Source organism: Cherax quadricarinatus, chromosome 55 (genome assembly GCF_038502225.1).
Source record: "Cherax quadricarinatus isolate ZL_2023a chromosome 55, ASM3850222v1, whole genome shotgun sequence".
Classification (NCBI taxonomy): domain Eukaryota; kingdom Metazoa; phylum Arthropoda; class Malacostraca; order Decapoda; family Parastacidae; genus Cherax; species Cherax quadricarinatus.
Window position 1 is genome coordinate 15,215,628 of NC_091346.1, and position 22,253 is coordinate 15,237,880.

At 45.7% G+C, this 22,253-nt stretch overlaps 1 protein-coding gene across 4 annotated transcripts in view; it reads right to left on the minus strand.

The window, feature by feature from the left end:
- LOC128699023 (mitogen-activated protein kinase kinase kinase 7-like) overlaps positions 1-22,253 on the minus strand; it is a 120,561-nt gene that overhangs the window by 51,001 nt on the left and 47,307 nt on the right. The window contains exons 10-11 of one of the 4 annotated variants that reach the window (XM_070096873.1): positions 11,428-11,613; positions 6,855-7,013 (exon numbers count right to left, since the gene is read on the minus strand). The exons of 1 other annotated variant lie outside the window; for it this stretch is intronic. In XM_070096873.1, coding sequence (XP_069952974.1) covers positions 6,855-7,013; positions 11,428-11,613 — 345 coding nt within the window. The remainder of the gene's footprint in view (positions 1-6,854; positions 7,014-11,427; positions 11,614-22,253) is intronic. 2 more of the 4 variants (XM_070096874.1, XM_070096875.1) reach the window with 2 other exon arrangements.

Genomic DNA, 22,253 nt, shown 5'->3' on the forward strand with positions numbered 1-22,253 from the left:
AGAACCTAACCTGTTGTATAAATGGTGCCTGCCTGTACAGCAGTAGCCCAGAACCTAACCTATTGTATAAATGGTGCCTGTCTGCACAGCAGTAGCCCAGAGCCTAACCTGTTGTATGAGTGGAGCCCTCCTATACAGTAGTAGCCCAGAGCCTAACCTGCTGTAGCCCAGAGCCTAACCTGCTGTATGAGTGGAGCCCTCCTATACAGCAGTAGCCTGGAACCTAACCTGCTGTATGAGTGGAGCCCTCCTATACAGCAGTAGCCTGGAACCTAACCTGCTGTATGAGTGGAGCCCTCCTATACAGCAGTAGCCTGGAACCTAACCTGCTGTATGAGTGGAGCCCTCCTATACAGCAGTAGCCCAGAGCCTAACCTGCTGTATGAGTGGAGCCCTCCTATACAGCAGTAGCCTGGAACCTAACCTGCTGTATGAGTGGAGCCCTCCTATACAGCAGTAGCCTGGAACCTAACCTGCTGTATGAGTGGAGCCCTCCTATACAGCAGTAGCCCAGAACCTAACCTATTGTATAAATGGTGCCTGTCTGTACAGCAGTAGCCCAGAACCTAACGTGTTGTATAAATGGGGCCTGCCTGCACAGCAGTAGCCCAGAGCCTAACCTGCTGTATGAGTGGAGCCCTCCTATACAGCAGTAGCTAGAGCTTAACCTGGTGTATGAGTGGAGCCCTCCCATACAGCAGTAGCCTGGAACCTAACCTGCTGTATGAGTGGAGCCCTCCTATACAGCAGTAGCCTGGAACCTAACCTGCTGTATGAGTGGAGCCCTCCTATACAGCAGTAGCCTGGAACCTAACCTGCTGTATGAGTGGAGCCCTCCTATACAGCAGTAGCCTGGAACCTAACCTGCTGTATGAGTGGAGCCCTCCTATACAGCAGTAGCCTGGAACCTAACCTGCTGTATGAGTGGAGCCCTCCTATACAGCAGTAGCCTGGAACCTAACCTGCTGTATGAGTGGAGCCCTCCTATACAGCAGTAGCCTGGAGCCTAACCTGCTGTATGAGTGGAGCCCTCCTATACAGCAGTAGCCTGGAGCCTAACCTGCTGTATGAGTGGAGCCCTCCTATACAGCAGTAGCCTGGAGCCTAACGTGCTGTATAAGGGTCCGGCTGTACCTAAACCTTATCAAAGCTTTCTCACTCGGCAACAACCTACCCGTATACCTCATCCCGGATTTCCAAAGCACATGGCCAGTTTTCTAAGAATAATTCAAAGCACCTTTTTCTAAGAAGAGCACCAAGACCCCTTTTTATATAGCACAGATCCCCCCTTTTCTAGGAGAAGGCGGTCAACAACTGCCTCATTTCGTTGTACCAAATAGCTGAAAGTGACTCATAACACTTCCTCTATTTAATCATGATAACTATATTTAATCTGTAGCTCGGCGGACAGAGACTTAAGAACATAAGAATGGAGGAACACTGCAGAAGGCCTACTGGCCCATGCGAGGCAGGTCCTTATCAAAACGGCTACTACCTAAAGCTTCCCAAGAAATAGCTCCCGTACCCAATGACTCCAATCAAATCCAGCCCCTCCCACTCATATATTTGTCCAGTCTCTTCTTAAAGCTACCCAAGGTCCTAGCCTCTATCACCCTACTTGGAAGACTGTTTCACGCATCTACAACTCTGTTATAACAACGGTAAGGACCAGGGTTCGACTCCCGAGTATTTTCATTACCTCCATCTACACCACTTAGCCCTCCTTCACTACCTCTTCCTCCAGATCCTTATGCTCCTCTTCTTCCTCCTCTTCCTAGGAGGTATCAAGAGGAAAGCATGATTCACACAGAATATAAGACACTACACCAGCAAGCCAATGAAGAAAAAAAAATAATGAGGTGGTGATTTTGGCATTACTTACTAAACTGACTCATCCACGGGACTCCAACTTCCCCAACACTGCCCCTCCACACTCCACAAAAGTTCCCCCCCCCCTCCTTCCCCTCTCCCTCTCCAGAGAGTTATATCTCAAGGGGGAAAATACATATATTTAAGGGTAGGTAGATTTGGCACAGCCATGAATGTTGGGATGGTCAAGAAGATTATGTGTGTGTGTGTGTGTTTGTGTGTGTGGGGGGGGGGTATAGGGGATCAAAGCTTATTTGACGATGTTGTTTTAAGAGTTACGATTTGATGTGAACTTATTCACAGAGGCACATGACTACACATTAATGCTGCTCTCTCTCTCTCTCTCTCTCTCTGTCTGTGTGTGTGTGTGTGTGTGTGTGGGTGTGTGTGTGTGTGTGTGTGTGCGCAAGATTATATATATATATATATATATATATATATATATATATATATATATATATATATATATATATATATATATATATATATACTGCAAAACTCAGTAAAAGGCTCCTGCTGTGAGCATCATACCAAGCACATCTGAGACGCACATCAACCAAATAACTGCTGCAGCATATGGGCGCCTGGCAAATCTGAGAGTAGTGTTTCGACATCAAAGGAATTGAAAGTTAAGACACATGTGCAACATCTGGATATCTTTATTGTAGACGTTTCGCCATCCAGTGGCTTTATCAATACAGATTCTAGGACATAATAGGAAGACAGTAGAACTATATACAAAAGATGAGGTAATCAGTCCCTCGCCCTTGGAGTTAGTGTTCACAGCATCGTGGTGGAGGAGAATCTGATTCTCCTCCACCACGATGCTGTGAACACTAACTCCAAGGCCGAGGGACTGATTACCTCATCTTTTGTATATAGTTCTACTGTCTTCCTATTACGTCCTAGAATCTGTATTGATAAAGCCACTGGATGGCGAAACGTCTACAATAAAGATATCCAGATGTTGCACATGTGTCTTAACTTTCATATTGTCGGTATTTTATACCTTTCTTGCACATCAAAGGAATTGTTATGAATGGTTTGAAAAACCGACAAGTTGAAGATTGAGACACTTATGCAGCATATGGGAATCTTTATTCAGGAAACGTTTCGCTACACAGTGGCTTCATCAGTCCAATACAAAGAAGGCGTAAGGAGAGGAGGAGAATGAGGTAATCAGTCCCTCAACCTGGAGTCGATGTGTTCAGTCCATCAATCTTGTAGAATGTACAGCATAGGCCCGTAGACGTGGCTTATATACTGTAGTGAGGTGAGGTGAAGCAGGCGGAGGCGGGGTCATAGTGGTACCATCCACTAGTCGAAGTAGGTCTTCGTCCAAAGGTTGAACAAGTGTTGAAGAATTCTTTGTAACAAGATCCCATGATGCTGCAGTGTCTGACAGTTGTGATGAATGGTTTGAAAAACCGACAAGTTGTTACAAAGAATTCTTCAACACTTGTTCAACCTTTGGACGAAGACCTACTTCGACTAGTGGATGGTACCACTATGACCCCGCCTCCGCCTGCTTCAGCTCACCTCACTACAGTATATAAGCCACGTCTACGGCCCTATGCTGTACATTCTACAAGATTGATGGACTGAACACATCGACTCCAGGTTGAGGGACTGATTACCTCATTCTCCTCTCCTTACGCCTTCTTTGTATTGGACTGATGAAGCCACTGTGTGGCGAAACGTTTCCTGAATAAAGATTCCCATATGCTGATTAAGTGTCTCAATCTTCAAAGGAATTGTTCAAGACTCTGTACACCGTGTATGTCAGGCCCGTGTTGGAGCATGCAGCACCAGTACGGAACCCACACGTCAAGAAATTAGAGAAAGTGCAAGGATTTGCAACAAGACTAGTCCCAGAGCTAAAGGGTATGTCCTAGGAGGAGAGGTTAAGGGAACTCAACCTGACCACACTGGAGGACAGGAGGGACAGGGAAAACATAATAACGACATATAAAATACTGAAAAGAATTGATATCTGTAGCTAAATATATATATTATGCTGTGAATGTGGATTTGGTTGTGATAGCTGTGGTGACTACCTGTGGTAGTTAGTAATTTAGTGGTGGTGAATTTGTGTTTTTGTTGTTGTGGTGGTGGTGGTGTTTTGGTGGTGGTGGTGGTGGTGGTGGTGATGGTGGACTGGTGGTGGTGGTGGTGATGGTGGACTGGTGGTGGTGGTGGTGGTGATGATCGTGGTGGTGGTGATGGTGGGCTGGTGGTGGTGATGGTGGTTTGGTGGTGGTGGCGTAAGTGACACTGACTCACACACCAGGTGAGTCACGACATACCTTACGTGCCCCAATGGACCAACTCCGCGCCTCAGATTACACACACAACAACAACAACAACAACACACACACAAATACACAAGAAAGCACTGGTTTGGTAACAGAGTTGTGGTTGAGTGGAACAACCTCCCGAGTACCGTCACGGAAGCTAAAATATTGTGTAGTTTTAAAAATAGGTTTGATAAATACACGAGTGGGTGGGTGTGAGCTGGATTTGCCTCGCATGGGCCAGTAGGCCTGCTGCAGTGCTGCTTCTTTATGTTCTTACAAGCCCATGAAGAAGAAAAACCTTTCATAAACAAGATATTAAACCCTGAAATCTAACAACAACGTTTTCAATGTATTATTGAACAGTACATTGAACCCACGATGAGTACATTGAACCTACGTTGAGTACACTGAACCCACGATGAGTACATTGAGCCCACGATGAGGACATTGAACCCACGATGAGTACATTGAACCTACGTTGAGTACACTGAACCCACGATGAGTACATTGAGCCCACGATGAGTACATTGAACCTACGTTGAGTACATTGAACCTACGTTGAGTACATTGAACCTACGTTGAGTACACTGAACCCACGATGAGTACATTGAACCTACGTTGAGTACACTGAACCCACGATGAGTACATTGAACCCACGATGGGTACATTGAACCTACGTTGAGTACATTGAACCTACGTTGAGTACATTGAACCTACGTTGAGTACACTGAACCCACGATGAGTACATTAAATCCACGATGAGTACATTGAACCTACGTTGAGTACATTGAACCCACGATGAGTACATTGAACCTACGTTTAGTACATTGAACCCACGATGAGTACATTGAACCTACGTTGAGCACATTGAATCCACGTCGAGTACATTGAACCCATTATGAGTACAATGAACCTACGTTTAGTACATTGAACCCACGATGAGTACACTGAATCCTCGTCGAGTACATTGAACCTACGCTGAGTACAATGAACCTACGTCGAGTACCTTGAACCCACGATGAGTACATTGAATCTACGTCGAGTACACTGAACCCACGATGAGTACACTAAACCTACGTCGAGTACATTGAATCCACGTAGAGTACATTGAACCCACGATGAGTACACTGAACCTACGTCGAGTACATTGAACACACGATGAGTACATTGAATCTACGTCGAGTACATTGAACCCACGATGAGTACGCTGAACCTACGTTGAGTACATTGAATCTACGTCGAGTACATTGAACCTACGTTGAGTACACTGAACCTACGTTGAGTACACTGAACCCACGTCGAGTACACTGAACCCACGTTGAGTACACTGAACCTACGTCGAGTACACTGAACCCACGTCGAGTACACTGAACCCACGTCGAGTACACTGAACCCACGTCGAGTACACTGAACCCACGTTGAGTACACTGAACCTACGTCGAGTACATTGAACCTATGTTGAGTACACTGAATCTACGTCGAGTACATTCAACCCACGATGAGTACATTGAATCCACGTCGAGTACATTGAACTCACGTTGAGTACACTGAACCTACGTCGAGTACATTGAACCCACGATGAGTGCATTGAATCTACGTCGAGTACATTGAACCCACGTTGAGTACACTGAACCCACGTCGAGTACAATGAACCCACGTCGAGTACACTGAACCTACGTCGAGTACATTGAATCTACGTCGAGTACACTGAACCTACGTCGAGTACATTGAACCCACGATGAGTACACTGAACCTACGTTGAGTACATTGAATCTACGTCGAGTACACTGAACCTACGTCGAGTACATTGAACCCACGTTGAGTACACTGAACCTACGTCGAGTACATTGAACCCACGTTGAGTACACTGAACCTACGTCGAGTACATTGAACCCACGTTGAGTACACTGAACCTACGTTGAGTACACTGAACCTACGTCGAGTACATTGAACCCACGTTGAGTACACTGAACCTACGTTGAGTACACTGAACCCACGTCGAGTACACTGAACCCACGTTGAGTACACTGAACCCACGTCGAGTACACTGAACCCACGTCGAGTACACTGAACCCACCAGCTACATAATCACAGCACGGGGCAAGGTACTTAAAAAAAAATATACGAGAAATTTCCAGAAATTTTCATCCATTTGTATGTTTAAGAAATAAAACTTATTATTATTATTATTATTAATTAGGAAGACGCCACAAAAGCACTGCCTAAACTGGAGATATAAACGGAATAAAAAAAAAAGGGTTTGCACATTTCGAGCATTGGCTTAGAACCTCTTCAGAAGATACCTTCTGAAGAGGGGCTCGGGAAGAGGTCGAAAATGCAGCCCCCCCTCTTCGTAAGTCTGCACAATTACACAACTAGACCACCACAACTACCACCATTACTAGTATTACACTACTAGACCACCACAACTACCACTATTACTAGCATTACACTACTAGACCACCACAACCTCCACCATCACTAGCATTACACCACCACAACTACCACCAGCAGTATTACACACTACCACAACTACCGCCATCCCAATTATTACACTATCACAACTACCACCATTCCAGGTATTACACTACCACAACTACCACCACCAAAATTACATTACCATAACTACCACCAGCAGTACTTTACTACCACAACTACCACCCCAGTACGTCATAAGTGGATACTCACCAAACTCGGGTGGGAAGATCGGGTACGGTAGCCATGAGGGTGTGGATGTGGGTAGGAAGGGTTGGTGTGGGTAGCGGAGGGCCGTTTCCAGCCCAATGCTGCTGCTACTACTGCTGCTGCTGCTGCAGGCTGCTCCAGCTGCTGCCCGCATGGAGGGCTCTGTGGTCATCAGCAGCGGCGATGCCCAACACAGCCGGGCACGGGGCACCACAGAGAAGCCAGGGTGTTTGGTTAGTCATGTCATGAGCAACCAGTTAAGTACTGAAGGGAGGGCAAGGAGGGAAGAGGAGGGCAGGGAGAACAGGGAGGGCAGAAGAGGGCAGGGAGGGCAGAGGAGGGCAGGGAGGGCAGAGAGAACAGGGAGGGCAGAGGAGGGCACAGGGACGATGGGTATTGCTCACACTTCAGTCAACAGAGAGAGAGAGAGAGAGAGAGAGAGAGAGAGAGAGAGAGAGAGAGAGAGAGAGAGAGAGAGAGAGAGAGTGTGTGCACGCACATAATTGTACTCACCTAATTGTGGTTGCAGGGGTCGAGACTCAGCTCCTGGCCCCGCCTCTTCACTGACCGCTACTGGGTCCTCCCTCTCCCTGCTCCATGAGCTTTATCATACCTCGCCTTAAAGCTATGTATGGGTCTTGCCTCCACTACATCGCTTGCCAGACTATTCCACTTCCTAACAATTCTGTGGCTGAAGAAATGTGCGTGCGTGCGTGTGTGTGTGTGTGTGTGTGTGTGTGTGTGTGTGTGTGTGTGTGTGTGTGTGTGTGTGTGTGTGTGTGTGTGTGTGTGTGAGTGGTGAGTCAAGTAAACATGGTGAGACACAACATATGTAATATCCGACCTGCAGAGTTGGGGGAGGGGGAAGTGGGGTGAGGGGAGTGGGGTGAGGGGAGTGGGGTGAGGGGAGTGGGGTGAGGGGAGTGGGGTGGGGGAGGGGGTGGCACTTCCTTTCTCAATCTGTCGTGATGAAAAGCCTTCAGTATACACAAAGAAAAGCGATACGTGGAGTGTGTGCTCTGAGTAATCACACGCACACACACACACACACACGTAGTGGAGGCAGTAACCATACATAGTTTTAAGACGAGGTATGATAAAGCTCATGGAGCAGGAGAGAGAGAGGACCTAGTAACGATTAGTGAAGAGGCGGGGCCAGGAGCTATGAATCGACCCCTGCAACCACAAATAGGTAAGCACACACGCACACGGAGCAGTAATTTATATAACTGTGCAAAATGTATAAAAAACAGTTCTTTATAAAAGAATAAATACGAACATTCAATTACTACTAATAATATAAACATCAAAACACCAACAATAACACTAATAATAATAATAATAATAATAATAATAATAGAAGTAGTCAAAGCTCGTACAGTTTTATTTAACATCCATAATTACCTGAAAAACCCAAGACACAAATATAGGAAAGCAACCCTGGAGGTAAGGTCAGGTTTGTCAACAAACAGGACAAGTGTTTCCTGACGCGCGTCTTAGTCATATGATGACCCGCCGCTGGAGCTTTTGGTCATCTGGGTGGGGTCTTCCACTGGCTTACCCCTCCACCTCATTCAAAATTAGGGTTGAGAAAAGCAGAGATAAGGTAAAGGATGACGAAGAAGAAGAGGTGGGGTGGAGGAGGAGGGAAAGGAGAGAGAGAGAGAGAGAGAGAGAGAGAGAGAGAGAGAGAGAGAGAGAGAGAGAGAGAGAGAGAGAGAGCAATGGGGTTGAGAAGTGGTTGTAAATTGTACATACCATACCTTCCATTTGTTGTAAATTGACCATACTAAACCTTCCATGTTGTAAACTGGCCATACCATCCTTCCACCGGTTTCAAATTAGCTAATACTTATCTTCCACTTGTTGTAAACTGGTTATCCCTTAGGCAATATCCCACTGAGAGGCTACTATGTACAAGCACAAGAGGTCAGTTCCCTTTGAAGGTGTCAGAGGGTCGCTTGCTGGCCACAAGCACCCACCTTGTCTCCTCATAGTGTCTACACACGAAGGTCGTGGGATGCTTGCTGGACACAAGCACCTACCTTGTCTCCTCACAGTGTCTACACACGAAGGTCGTGGGATGCTTGCTGGACACAAGCACCCACCTTGTCTCCTCACAGTGCCTACACACGAAGCTCGTGGGATGCTTGCTGGCCACAAGCACCCACCTTGTCTCCTCACAGTGTCTACACACGAAGGTCGTGGGATGCTTGCTGGACACAAGCACCCACCTTGTCTCCTCACAGTGTCTACACACGAAGTTCGTGGGATGCTTGCTGGACACAAGCACCCACCTTGTCTCCTCACAGTGTCTACACACGAAGGTCGTGGGATGCTTGCTGGACACAAGCACCCACCTTGTCTCCTCACAGTGTCTACACACGAAGGTCGTGGGATGCTTGCTGGACACAAGCACCCACCTTGTCTCCTCACAGTGCCTACACACGAAGCTCGTGGGATGCTTGCTGGCCACAAGCACCCACCTTGTCTCCTCACAGTGTCTACACACGAAGGTCGTGGGATGCTTGCTGGACACAAGCACACACCTTGTCTCCTCACAGTGTCTACACACGAAGGTCGTGGGATGCTTGGTGGACACAAGCGCCCACCTTGTCTCCTCACAGTGCCTACACACGAAGCTCGTGGGATGCTTGCTGGCCACAAGCACCCACCTTGTCTCCTCACAGTGTCTACACACGAAGGTCGTGGGATGCTTGCTGGACACAAGCACCCACCTTGTCTCCTCACAGTGTCTACACACGAAGGTCGTGGGATGCTTGGTGGACACAAGCGCCCACCTTGTCTCCTCACAGTGCCTACACACGAAGCTCGTGGGATGCTTGCTGGCCACAAGCACCCACCTTGTCTCCTCACAGTGTCTACACACGAAGGTCGTGGGATGCTTGCTGGACACAAGCACCCACCTTGTCTCCTCACAGTGTCTACACACGAAGGTCGTGGGATGCTTGCTGGACACAAGCACCCACCTTGTCTCCTCAGTGTCTACACACGAAGCTCGTGGGATGCTTGCTGGACACAAGCACCCACCTTGTCTCCTCACAGTGTCTACACACGAAGGTCGTGGGATGCTTGCTGGACACAAGCACCCACCTTGTCTCCTCACAGTGCCTACACACGAAGCTCGTGGGATGCTTGCTGGCCACAAGCACCCACCTTGTCTCCTCACAGTGTCTACACACGAAGGTCGTGGGATGCTTGCTGGACACAAGCACCCACCTTGTCTCCTCACAGTGTCTACACACGAAGGTCGTGGGATGCTTGCTGGCCACAAGCACCCACCTTGTCTCCTCACAGTGTCTACACACGAAGGTCGTGGGATGCTTGCTGGACACAAGCACCCACCTTGTCTCCTCACAGTGCCTACACACGAAGCTCGTGGGATGCTTGCTGGCCACAAGCACCCACCTTGTCTCCTCACAGTGTCTACACACGAAGGTCGTGGAATGCTTGCTGGACACAAGCACCCACCTTGTCTCCTCAGTGTCTACACACGAAGTTCGTTGGATGCTTGCTGGACACAAGCACCCACCTTGTCTCCTCACAGTGTCTACACATGAAGGTCGTGGGATGCTTGCTGGACACACTTCCCACGTGAGCAAAAGAATCAAACACAATATTCTCTCTACTCAGCAACAGACAGGCATGGATTCCCATGCTGAGGAGTACCAGGCTAGAAGCTAGTTATTTCGTCTCATTTTTCATGCACTGACCCAGTACACACACTCACCCAACACACACACACACACAAATACATAGGTCGACCAGGAGCTGTGAGTCGACCTCTGCAACCACAAACTGGTGAGTACACACAATTCTGAACCAGGATTATTACTCGTAGTGGAAGACTAAAACCGTAGGGGTCACAGCTCCTGGCGAATGGGAGTCCATTATGTTCGGTCTAAGGAAAGGTGAGGAGCATAGATCCTATTCCTTGGATCAAGAGCCCATCACCAGCACCACAACACCTCCCTGGAGGGGCTGTAAAGCAGGAAATAAATCATGGCTGCAACTGACACACATGCTAAGATAATTTCAACAAAGTTACAGGTTAGTTCAGGTGCAACATTCAACATCTCGATACCTTGTTCACGGAGGTAAATACATCTATCAGTGCACGTGAGATTATTCTCCCGTAACATCTATTTCAGGGCAGTTCAGTCTTGCGTTACCCACTCGCCACGTCATGACCATAACAGTGATACGCAAACACGGAAAAATATATATGTACAACATTTCTGATACAACAAAAGTGCAATTGTTGTAACACTACTACTACTACTACTACTACTACTACTACTACTACTACCACCACTGCTGCTTCTGCTGCTACAAGTAAAAGCTTGACTACTGATACTAAGAAAGGGGAAAGAAGGATGGTGAAGCAGGAAGGCCAGTGTATATATACATACAAAGGCAGCAGTGGAAGACAAGATTGAGCACGGAGTGAAAACCAGAAGTGAAAAAGGGGGAAAAAGAGGAGGAAAAAAGCGAAAGAGTAGACAGGAGAGGTGGAAAAATGAGAATAAGAGGAGAGGAAACAGGGTAAACTCACCTATCTGATAATGCGGCATGTGGAGGTTGACGGAGTGGGGGAGGGAGGGAGGAAGGGGAGTACCAGCAGCAGCCGTGTCCCCTACCTCAACACCACCACAACCCTTCACCCATCCCCCTTCTTCCCCTTCCCCAGGCTTCACCACCACCACCCCGGAGGTACCAGAGGAGAGCGAGCGCCGGTGACCTGGTGGGGAAGAGCGGGCAAGAAATGTTGTGCTGTTGGCTCATCTCAGACAACGACATCTGGGAGACGGTGGCAGGGCAAGGATTTCTGGCCATAGATATCCCCTCTAATACACAAATAACCAGCACTAGGGAGACTGAAATTTATGATGACGTTTCGCCCGACGTGGACCATTAACTAGTCACTTGTAAACGGTTTCTGTCTCCTAAAAGCGGGTTATTTGTGTATTGTTCCAGTCACTGTACTGTGTCTTGTTATTCTACATCACTTCTAACATACTTAACACTTCAGACTTAACTAATAACAAGACTATCTCAGTAAGGCTTAGAACGAAATGTGATGTGGTCAACAATTCTAGATTCACACACCTAGACAATACACGATAGTTCGCAGCAGTTAGCCTCTCGGTGTGGACTTGCACCTTGCCCATCTCTAGAGAGTCTGATACCACAAGCGAAAACCAGGGATCGCGATTCAAGGCAGAGTCGTGATATATGGGTACCTGTTCACCCAGGAATAAACAGGTAACTGGATGGTAGTCTGCTGACTGGTATCCCGCAACATTATTAGCTATAACAAGACCAAAATCAACTTGCTTTCCTGGGCACAAGGCTTTTCTACAAGCTTATCTTCCTGGAGACTGCTTTCCCACAAGCTTATCTTCCTGGACACTGCTTTCCCACAAGCTTACCTTCCTGGACACTGCTTTCCCACAAGCTTATCTTCCTGGACACTGTGCTTTCCTACAAGCTTATCTTCCTGGATACTGTGCTTTCCCACAAGTTTATCTTCCTGGACACTGCTTTCCCACAAGCTTACCTTCCTGGACACTGCTTTCCCACAAGCTTACCTTCCTGGACACTGCTTTCCCACAAGCTTACCTTCCTGGACACTGCTTTCCCACAAGTTTATCTTCCTGGACACTGTGCTTTCCCACAAGTTTATCTTCCTGGACACTGTGCTTTCCCACAAGCTTATCTTCCTGGACACTGTGCTTTCCCACAAGCTTATCTTCCTGGACACTGTGCTTTCCCACAAGTTTATCTTCCTGGACACTGTGCTTTCCCACAAGCTTATCTTCCTGGACACTGTGCTTTCCTACAAGCTTATCTTCCTGGACACTGTACTTTCCCACAAGCTTATCTTCCTGGACACTGTGCTTTCCCACAAGCTTATCTTCCTGGACACTGTGCTTTCCTACAAGCTTATCTTCCTGGACACTGTACTTTCCCACAAGTTTATCTTCCTGGACACAGTGCTTTCCTACAAGCTTATCTTCCTGGACACTGTGCTTTCCTACAAGCTTATCTTCCTGGACACAGTGCTTTCCTACAAGCTTATCTTCCTGGACACAGTGCTTTCCTACAAGCTTATCTTCCTGGACACTGCTTTCCCACAAGCTTATCTTCCTGGACACTGTGCTTTCCCACAAGCTTATCTTCCTGGACACAGTGCTTTCCTACAAGCTTATCTTCCTGGACACTGTGCTTTCCCACAAGCTTATCTTCCTGGACACTGTGCTTTCCCACAAGCTTATCTTCCTGGACACAGTGCTTTCCTACAAGCTTATCTTCCTGGACACAGTGCTTTCCTACAAGCTTATCTTCCTGGACACTGCTTTCCCACAAGCTTATCTTCCTGGACACTGTGCTTTCCCACAAGCTTATCTTCCTGGACACAGTGCTTTCCTACAAGCTTATCTTCCTGGACACTGTGCTTTCCCACAAGCTTATCTTCCTGGACACTGTGCTTTCCCACAAGCTTATCTTCCTGGACACAGTGCTTTCCTACAAGCTTATCTTCCTGGACACTGTGCTTTCCCACAAGCTTATCTTCCTGGACACAGTGCTTTCCTACAAGCTTATCTTCCTGGACACAGTGCTTTCCTACAAGCTTATCTTCCTGTGTGCTTTCCCACAAGCTTATCTTCCTGGACACAGTGCTTTCCTACAAGCTTATCTTCCTGGACACTGCTTTCCCACAAGCTTATCTTCCTGGACACTGTGCTTTCCCACAAGCTTATCTTCCTGGACACTGTGCTTTCCCACAAGCTTATCTTCCTGGACACAGTGCTTTCCTACAAGCTTATCTTCCTGGACACTGTGCTTTCCCACAAGCTTATCTTCCTGGACACTGTGCTTTCCCACAAGCTTATCTTCCTGGACACAGTGCTTTCCTACAAGCTTATCTTCCTGGACACTGTGCTTTCCCACAAGCTTATCTTCCTATATGGAAACTATATTTGAGAAAATAAGAGAATACAAGAAGCTAGATAAGGAAGAGTTCTAAGCAAAATAATAACTAAATGAAGAGAAAAAACTGACAACACGCACGCACGCACGCACGCACACGCACACACACACACACACACACACACACACACACACACACACACACAGGCCACTGCTCAGGTTACCTAGTTTATCTTTAATCACATAACAGCCATTTAGTTTTTCTGATTCAATTTCAGCCTGAAAGTAAATTCTCTCTCTCTCTCTCTCTCTCTCTCTCTCTCTCTCTCTCTCTCTGGCACCAGTTGAACACTCAGGCATTCATTCAAATGCCAGAACACACAGTTAGGCACTTAATTACTTGCACAGTCACCCAGTAAGGCACTCAGGCACTTCTTAAGTTACCCAATATACAGGTAAATACTACAAAATTCACCCAAGTAGGAACTCTTATACCCTCCTAAGGAAGCAGATAGACACCTGATCGGTTACTCAGTCACCCATGCAGACCGGGTCACCTAGCTAGGCACCCAGCGATCTTAAAGATCGCAGGGACTTAAGCAGGGTGCCAAGGAGGTGCCCGAGGAAGGTGGTAGTGGCACTGTGACCTTGTGGATCATGGTGTTATTTTGCAAAGTTTTGGATGACGTCCAGCCTTCTCTTGTGTCCCTCAGGTGTGTGTACTCACCTAGCTGTGGTTGCGGGGGTCGATTCACAGCTCCTGGCACCGTCTCTTCGCTGGTCGCTACTGGATTCTCTCTCTCCCTGCTCCATGAGCTTTATCTCGCGCGCGCGCGCCTGTGTGTGTGTGTGTTGGCAAGTATTACACTATACACTCAGACAGACACTTACACTCGAGCAGATACACTCGTCCCACCGTCTACATGATCAGTGTTCACATTCATCTCATACACACACACAATCCTTCACATTTCTACAAAATACATTTCCTGGAAGCTGGCAGTAAGATAATTTATACCATGGAAGCCAAGGTACACAAACCCGGAGTGACGGAGCCCAGAACATCAAGGGAGAGGGGAAAGAGTGAAAAATGGTAAGCATTGTGTGGATGGGAGGAGGTTGTGGAAGAGGGGACTTGTGGAAGAGGGGACTTGTGGAAGAGGGGACTTGTGGAAGAGGGGGTTTGTGGAAGAGGGGGTTTGTGGAAAAGGGGGGGTTGTAGAAGAGGGGGGTTGTAGAAGAGGGGGGTTGTAGAAGAGGGGGGTTGTAGAAGAGGGGTGTTGTAGAAGAGGGGGGTTGTGGAAGATGAGGTTGTGGAAGGGGGATGGAGGGCAAAGCAGGGAAGAGTGGCTCAAGCGAGAGGACTAATGTGGTTAATTGACTACTATTGTGACTATTTTGTGGCTATCGTGACCATTTTTACTATCGTCGTTACTATTTCATGAGTGCCCTGGTTAATTTATCGTGACTAACATGACCAATTTCTTGCCATCATGACAAAATTCTTGCTATCCTCATCAGTTTCTTGCTACTGTGATCACATCCCTGCTATCGCCAAGTTCTTGCTATCGTGATCAAATTCTTGCTATCCTCATCAATTTCTTGCCATCATGACAAAATTTCTATCATCAATTTCTTGCTATCATGATCAACTCTTGTTAATCGTCACCAATTTTTTGGCATCGTAATCAGTTTACTGCCCCATTAGTTATCATGACCACAATATAATCAAAATGATATTTAGCCCATTAATCAATGGCAAACCACATACATTAGGGGCCCTGCTTATACAACAGGTTAGGTTCCGGGCTGCTGTACAAGAGGGCCCCGCTTATGCATCAGGTTAGATTCCGGGCTATTGCTGCAAAACTAAAATCGCTGTTAAGTGAATCATAGCCCTTTTCCACTTTTAAATGCATATAAAAGCCTGAGAAAATGTGAGCATTATAGTTAGGCATAAAAAACGTATATACAGTACACATATTACTTACCTTAAAATATTTTCATCTATAGATTATCGTGTGTGGTGAGTATTTATTATAGGAAGTCTGAATATATGAAGAATAGGTATAACTGAAAATTGCTGTATTAACGAAACGCCGTAAGGCGGAACGACGTAAAATGAAACCCTGTAAAGGTTAGCACCGTACAGAGAAGAACTGTAAAGCAGGTTCCTCCAGTACATGATTGAAGTCACAGGTTATATATGTCACTGCAAAATTTTGAAGGGGGAAAAATCTACCCACTATTTAGGACAAAAAGAAATGGGTTGAATAAAAGGCATGTCGCGTAACTAGCTTTAATTGGGGCAACGTTTCGCTCTGTGTAGAGCTTTCTTTTGATAAAACTCCACACAGAGTGAAACGTTGACTAAATTAAGGTTTGCTCTATCAGAAATGTGTCTCTGCATTACTACAGACAGACTCGTTGAATATGTAGCTGACGTAACGATACGTACTGGAGATCTGGAGTTTATCTGGAGAGAGTTCCGGGGGTCAACGCCCCCGCGGCCCGGTCTATGACCAGGCCTCCTTAGGTCAGTGTCCCAGGATGCGACCCACACCAGTCGACTAACACCCAGGTACCCATTTTACTGATGGGGAACATAGACAACAGGTGGAAAGAAACACGTTCAATGTTTCTACTCTGGCTGGGAACCGAACCCAGGCCCTCACCGTGTGAAGCGAGAGCGTTAACCACCAGGCCACCAGAGCCCTGGACAGAACGTAAGAAAGTTAGACATAAAAATTATCCCTATGGTAGATGGGCAACAACAAGTTAGTTTAACACCTTCACTATGCACACCATATCCATCCTGTGGGCGGCCGTCAAAGCATTACAGAAATATATAATGGGTCCAGGGACTGGGCCCCAAAGTTTTGATAGCTGAACAAGTTACAAATGTAATGAACTGTTTACATGTTTATATTCGGTCACAATCGTAATGAGTTATTTGTGCAGACATTAATTTCACCAGCGAGGAGATGCGAAAACCTGTGTAGACAATAGATGCTTCAAGACATAGGATAAGAAATGCATCTTGCGTACACACTATGTATTCGAGGGTGAAGGACACGTATGCATTCACTTGGGACACTTTTACTGAGCACCTTTCGGTCCTGGGACCTTGATCACCTCTAAAACTTGTATTCGTGCCTCGTATTTGAAGTGGTCAAGGTCCCACGACCGAAACATCTTCAATAAACTATAATAAAAAAGAAGCGCTAAACCACAAGGGCTACACAGCATCTTCAATAAAGGTTTTGTAAGTATTACTGTCCTTCTCTAAGTTGTCGGTATTTACTCTCTCCAGATTTCTAGTAGGAGATATTTATTGCCGCCATATTGGTAGTAAGAAAGTATTTACTGCCTTCGTGTTACTAGTAAGAAGGTGTTTACCGTCTTTATATTCCTAGTAAGATGGTATTTACTGCCTTCATATCGGTAGTAAGAGGCTAGGTTATTGCCCACCCCAAATCAATGAGGGTCGAGCAGGAGAACGTAGACACAGAAGAGGCCTACGGACTAGGAAAGAATAATGCAAGCAGCCTATATGGGACCCTTAGCAGTTGTTGAACACAGTCTTGATAGAGTCTCCGGATGATGATGGAGACGAGTGCCTTGTCCTAGAAAAGCCACCATCGCCACTATCAATACTACTATTTTCCTGCCCCCATCACTACTATACTTGATTATCAAATGGTATACAATACCGACAGGTTGGTAGATAAGACACATAGGCAACATTTAAGCAACTTTATTCCGAAACGTTTCGCCTACACGGTAGGCTTCTTCAGTCGAGTACAGAAAGTAGGCAGGAGCAGTAGAGATGTGAAGACGATGTAATCAAGGGTGATGGACTGATTACATCGTCTTCACATCTTTACTGCTCCTGCCTACTTTCTGTACTCTACTGAAGAAGCCTACTGTGTAGGGGAAACGTTTCGGAATAAAGTTGCCTAAATGTTGCCTATGTGTCTTATCTACCAACTACTATACTTGCCGGTACACTGGTCCGGGGCCCGGCTGTGAATCTCTGAAGGGGCGCCATAGCCACAGACGTTTTATTCTGATTTTTCCATTTGATTTTTTTTGGGTAATTTCAACTATCTTTTGGTTTATTTAGAAAAAAATAATGTAAAAATCACTTAGACTGGAGGCCTCAGCCTGCCCCCAGGGGAGCCCCAAATCAGTCTTGTTCCACCTCGAACAATTTCTCTTGGAGGCCCTACCCCTCTCTGCTACTAACATCACCACCGTCACCATTACTACTAATACTACTACCACTACAATTAAACCAATCCTACTCCCTCCCATCACCCAAAAACCATAAACTAATGAAAAAAAAATCCCCCAAGTGCTATTGAGAAGAGGAAGCCGTCAAATTCCCCCCCTTTAATTTCACTACGACGCACTTCAAAGCATCTTGCTGCCAGGAAGAAAAACAGGCAGAGTAAATTGTCTTGAAGATGCACTCAGCTGCACTCTAGTGAAACATGAAAGCAGTGGACAACAGACAAGTGGCTAGAGCAAGGAGGTAAAAGTGAGCACTGCACATCCACCAGGAATGATGGTTGGAAGGGGAGCCAACGAACGCCTACGAAATAAAATGTATCAGCTGAGGAGCGAGCGAACGACTTTATAAATAACCTAACGAACCAATGAGCCAAAAGAATTAGCAAATGAATGAAGAAAGTATCGAGTGAATGAACGAACAAATGTATCAACGAATGAAAGGAATGAACGAGCAGACGAACTAATAAATTAATGAATGAATTACCTGCCCAAAACTTAAGGCGACTCACACACATATATCATATGGGTTATCTATCTATCTATCTATCATACACACACAAAACCACCATGTACGACAGCTACCTGGAGAAGGAAGGAGGGGGGAAAAAACACAAGAGAAAGGGGGAAGGGAAAAACGACGGCAAAATAAACGTGTCAAGAAGGTAAACAAACGAGAGGGTCGTCCAATGTCAGTGTACACAACACTGGCCTCTTAGCAGGCTGACACTAGAACAACAACACCTGGCCACACAACACTGGCCTCTTAGCAGGCTGACACTAGAACAACAACACCTGGCAACACAACACTGGCCTCTTAGCAGGCTGACACTAGAACAACAACACCTGGCAACACAACACTGGCCTCTTAGCAGGCTGACACTAGAACAACAACACCTGGCCACCTCTCAAACTCACACTTTCATAACTACAGATTAACTCGTCGTCTGGTAAGAAATTATCAGTATATTCGTCCCAGTGACTCGCTAATAATAACAACAAATATCACCATAGGATTCACTCATATATATATATATATATATATATATATATATATATATATATATATATATATATATATATATATATATATATATATATATATATATATATATATATAAAGGGTCCACCTCTGGTGTAAATTGTGGGACCCATAGCCTCGGAGAAGTGGATAAAAAGGCTTCAAGGAAGAATATTTGGATTTCTTCCTGAAGCCATTTGAATATTCCACTTCCCCTACCACCCCATCTTTTAAACTATTTTTTTTTACCAATAGGAATATTTTATTACATAATATGGCACAGAAGATTTAAGAGATACATTGTTGATATAAAGGTGGCATATATATATATATATCTATATATATATATATATATATATATATATATATATATATATATATATATATATATACATGTTGTTACGTGTGTATCACCGATTATAAGGCGAAAATCTCATCCAGCTCCTCAGAGCTGGGGCGTGTGCCCAAAATGCAGCATGCATTACCCCTTTGAACAGCCGCGCTGAGCCGCTGGAACAGAAAACTAGCTGCCCTGGGATCCCTAGTTACCCTGATGAGTCTTTTTCCCAGCTCCTTAAGGAAATTAGATGCACTCTTTCCCCATGAGCCAAGGGTCTCTGAGCCTATGGGAACCAACATATAATGATGGGCAAGTTCTCCATATTTTCTAGACTTTTGGGACTCCCTAAAGCTGGCAGCTGCCCCTCCTTCCTCCCTGGTGTATTGGAGATAGGTATCAGCCAAGGTAGATGCACATGTATAGTCCCACACCACCTGCTTCCCATCTGTCCAGGCTTGAAGGGTGATACCATCTGGACGCTTCTGGCTGCCATCAGATCTGCATAGTTGGGGTGGCTCCCTTACTGCTGGGCATCCAGCTGTTGTGAGGCTCCTCTAGATAATGTTATTAACCTCCTCATGTCTTGCAATCTTTCCCTCGGATTTACGGCACACAAGACCATGGTACCCGAATCGGTCTGCTGCTTCACTGCCACAAATACACCTGTGTTCGGCGAGAATAGGGGCGGCAAGTCGAAGGGCAACACCGATGCGGATGGTCTGTGGGTCGAGGCGTGTGCCAAGGCTGGAGTTGGGAACAGCCAACAGAAAGTCCCCAGCATGAGGAGCTCTCACTGCCAGCAGGCGGGCTCTATCCTTCCCTGACACACTCTGAAGCATCGTTGAGGCTATATTTTCCACTATTGGACCATCCTAGTGCGATTGTTTGTAGTTGTTGGGGGGAGCAGGTCTGGTTTCTGAGCCCGTTAGTTTATCCCAGATCATTGCTCCGTCGTATATATATATATATATATATATATATATATATATATATATATATATATATATATATATATATATATATATATATAATGTATGTATGCGTGTGTGTGTGTGTGTGTGTGTGTGTGTGTGTGTGTGTGTGTGTGTGTGTGTGTGTGTGTGTGTGTGTGTGTGTGTGTGCGCGCGCGTGTGTGTGTTTGTTTTGTGCCGAATAGGTAAAACTGGTCAATTAGCAAGAACTCGTTTAAAATTATGCCGTTTCTAAAATTTTATCTTATGTTAATATAAAAATTAATGATTCTGTACCAAAAGAACCTCAAGAAATTTACCTAACCTTATTATAACAAGCGCAATTTAATTTAGCATAATCAAACTAAATATATTTCATACAAGTTTACAATAATTTAACAATAAACACAATGAAGTGTAATTTTTTTTCGTTAAGATTCAGAATGATTTTTGCGAAATTATTGCATACACAAATTTTCGCTTGCCCTATTCGGCAAGAAGTGCGTTGCTATTTAAGCCAAAATAGCAAGTTTTACTTATTCGGCACGACATATACGTACATGTACACACACTATATATATTGAGGTACCACCTCTAGAACTGACTAGGGACCCACAGCCTCAGGGAAGAAAATAAACGTAAGGGGGAAAGCTAAGGTTTCTCCCAGGGACATAAGGGGAAAGCTAAGGTTTATCCCAGGGACATAAGGGGAAAGCTAAGGTTTCTCCCAGGGACATAAGGGGAAAGCTAAGGTTTCTCCCAGGGACATAAGGGGAAAGCTAAGGTTTCTCCCAGGGACATAAGGGGAAAGCTAAGGTTTCTCCCAGGGACATAAGGGGAAAGCTAAGGTTTCTCCCAGGGACAGTTTGAGTATTTTCTTCTATCTATCTATTCAGTATACATAAATCTTACATTTCTTTCCCAGCCTAGGAGACATGGAACTGGGAGAGATAATCACCAGAACCACTAACAAATAGCCTCACTAGGAGGCTGGAGGGACGGATGTTTTGCGACTGCGACAGGGATGTGGCAGGACCGTGACAGGGATGTGGCAGGATTGTGACTGGACTGTGGCAGGGATGTGGCTGGATTGTGACAGAGATGTGGCAGGACTGTGACTGGACTGTGGCAGGGATGTGGCTGGACTGTGACAGGGATGTGGCAGAGGTATGGCGGTCCTAAATAATGTTGCTGGTAGTAAATGTCAGCAACAACTCGCGTTGAGCTCCATTAGCGTTAAGGAGGGCGACTCTACTGCTTTCCTGCCGTAAACACACAAACACACAATGAATATATATGTATATACCATACTTAATTAATGTGCTACATGTATATATTTATACCCCATTGAAAATTAATGGGGTGTGGAGTGTCACATTGCCTTGGACACAGTGCTAATAATGGGTGAAGTTTGAGGGGGAGTGTTGGAACACATACTTGTCACCCCCATACCCCAACTTTTGACGTCAACCCATTCTCCACACCAGACGTGTAAATCCCAGATTCTTAGAACCCATTTTCCAAACCAGGCATGTGAACCCCGGCGTCTTATACCAACCCATCCTTCAATATATCCTCATGTAACTACGTCAGTTTTTGTACCTGCCACTCAACGTTTTTTTTTTTTAATTTCTTCTGGTCTTCTCTACTCTTCTCGCCTCAGTAGTGACTTGACAATGGCCCACGACGGCCTGAAACGCTCTTAGATCCTTCTCCTAAAATGAGGCTTTGGAGAATTCATGCTGCAAGTTAGACTGTTGTTTTATGTTAATCTAGGTTAGGTAAGGTCAGGTTAGGTTAGGCATTTTTTGTTAGGTTAGATAAGGCTTTTCTTACACCTGTTA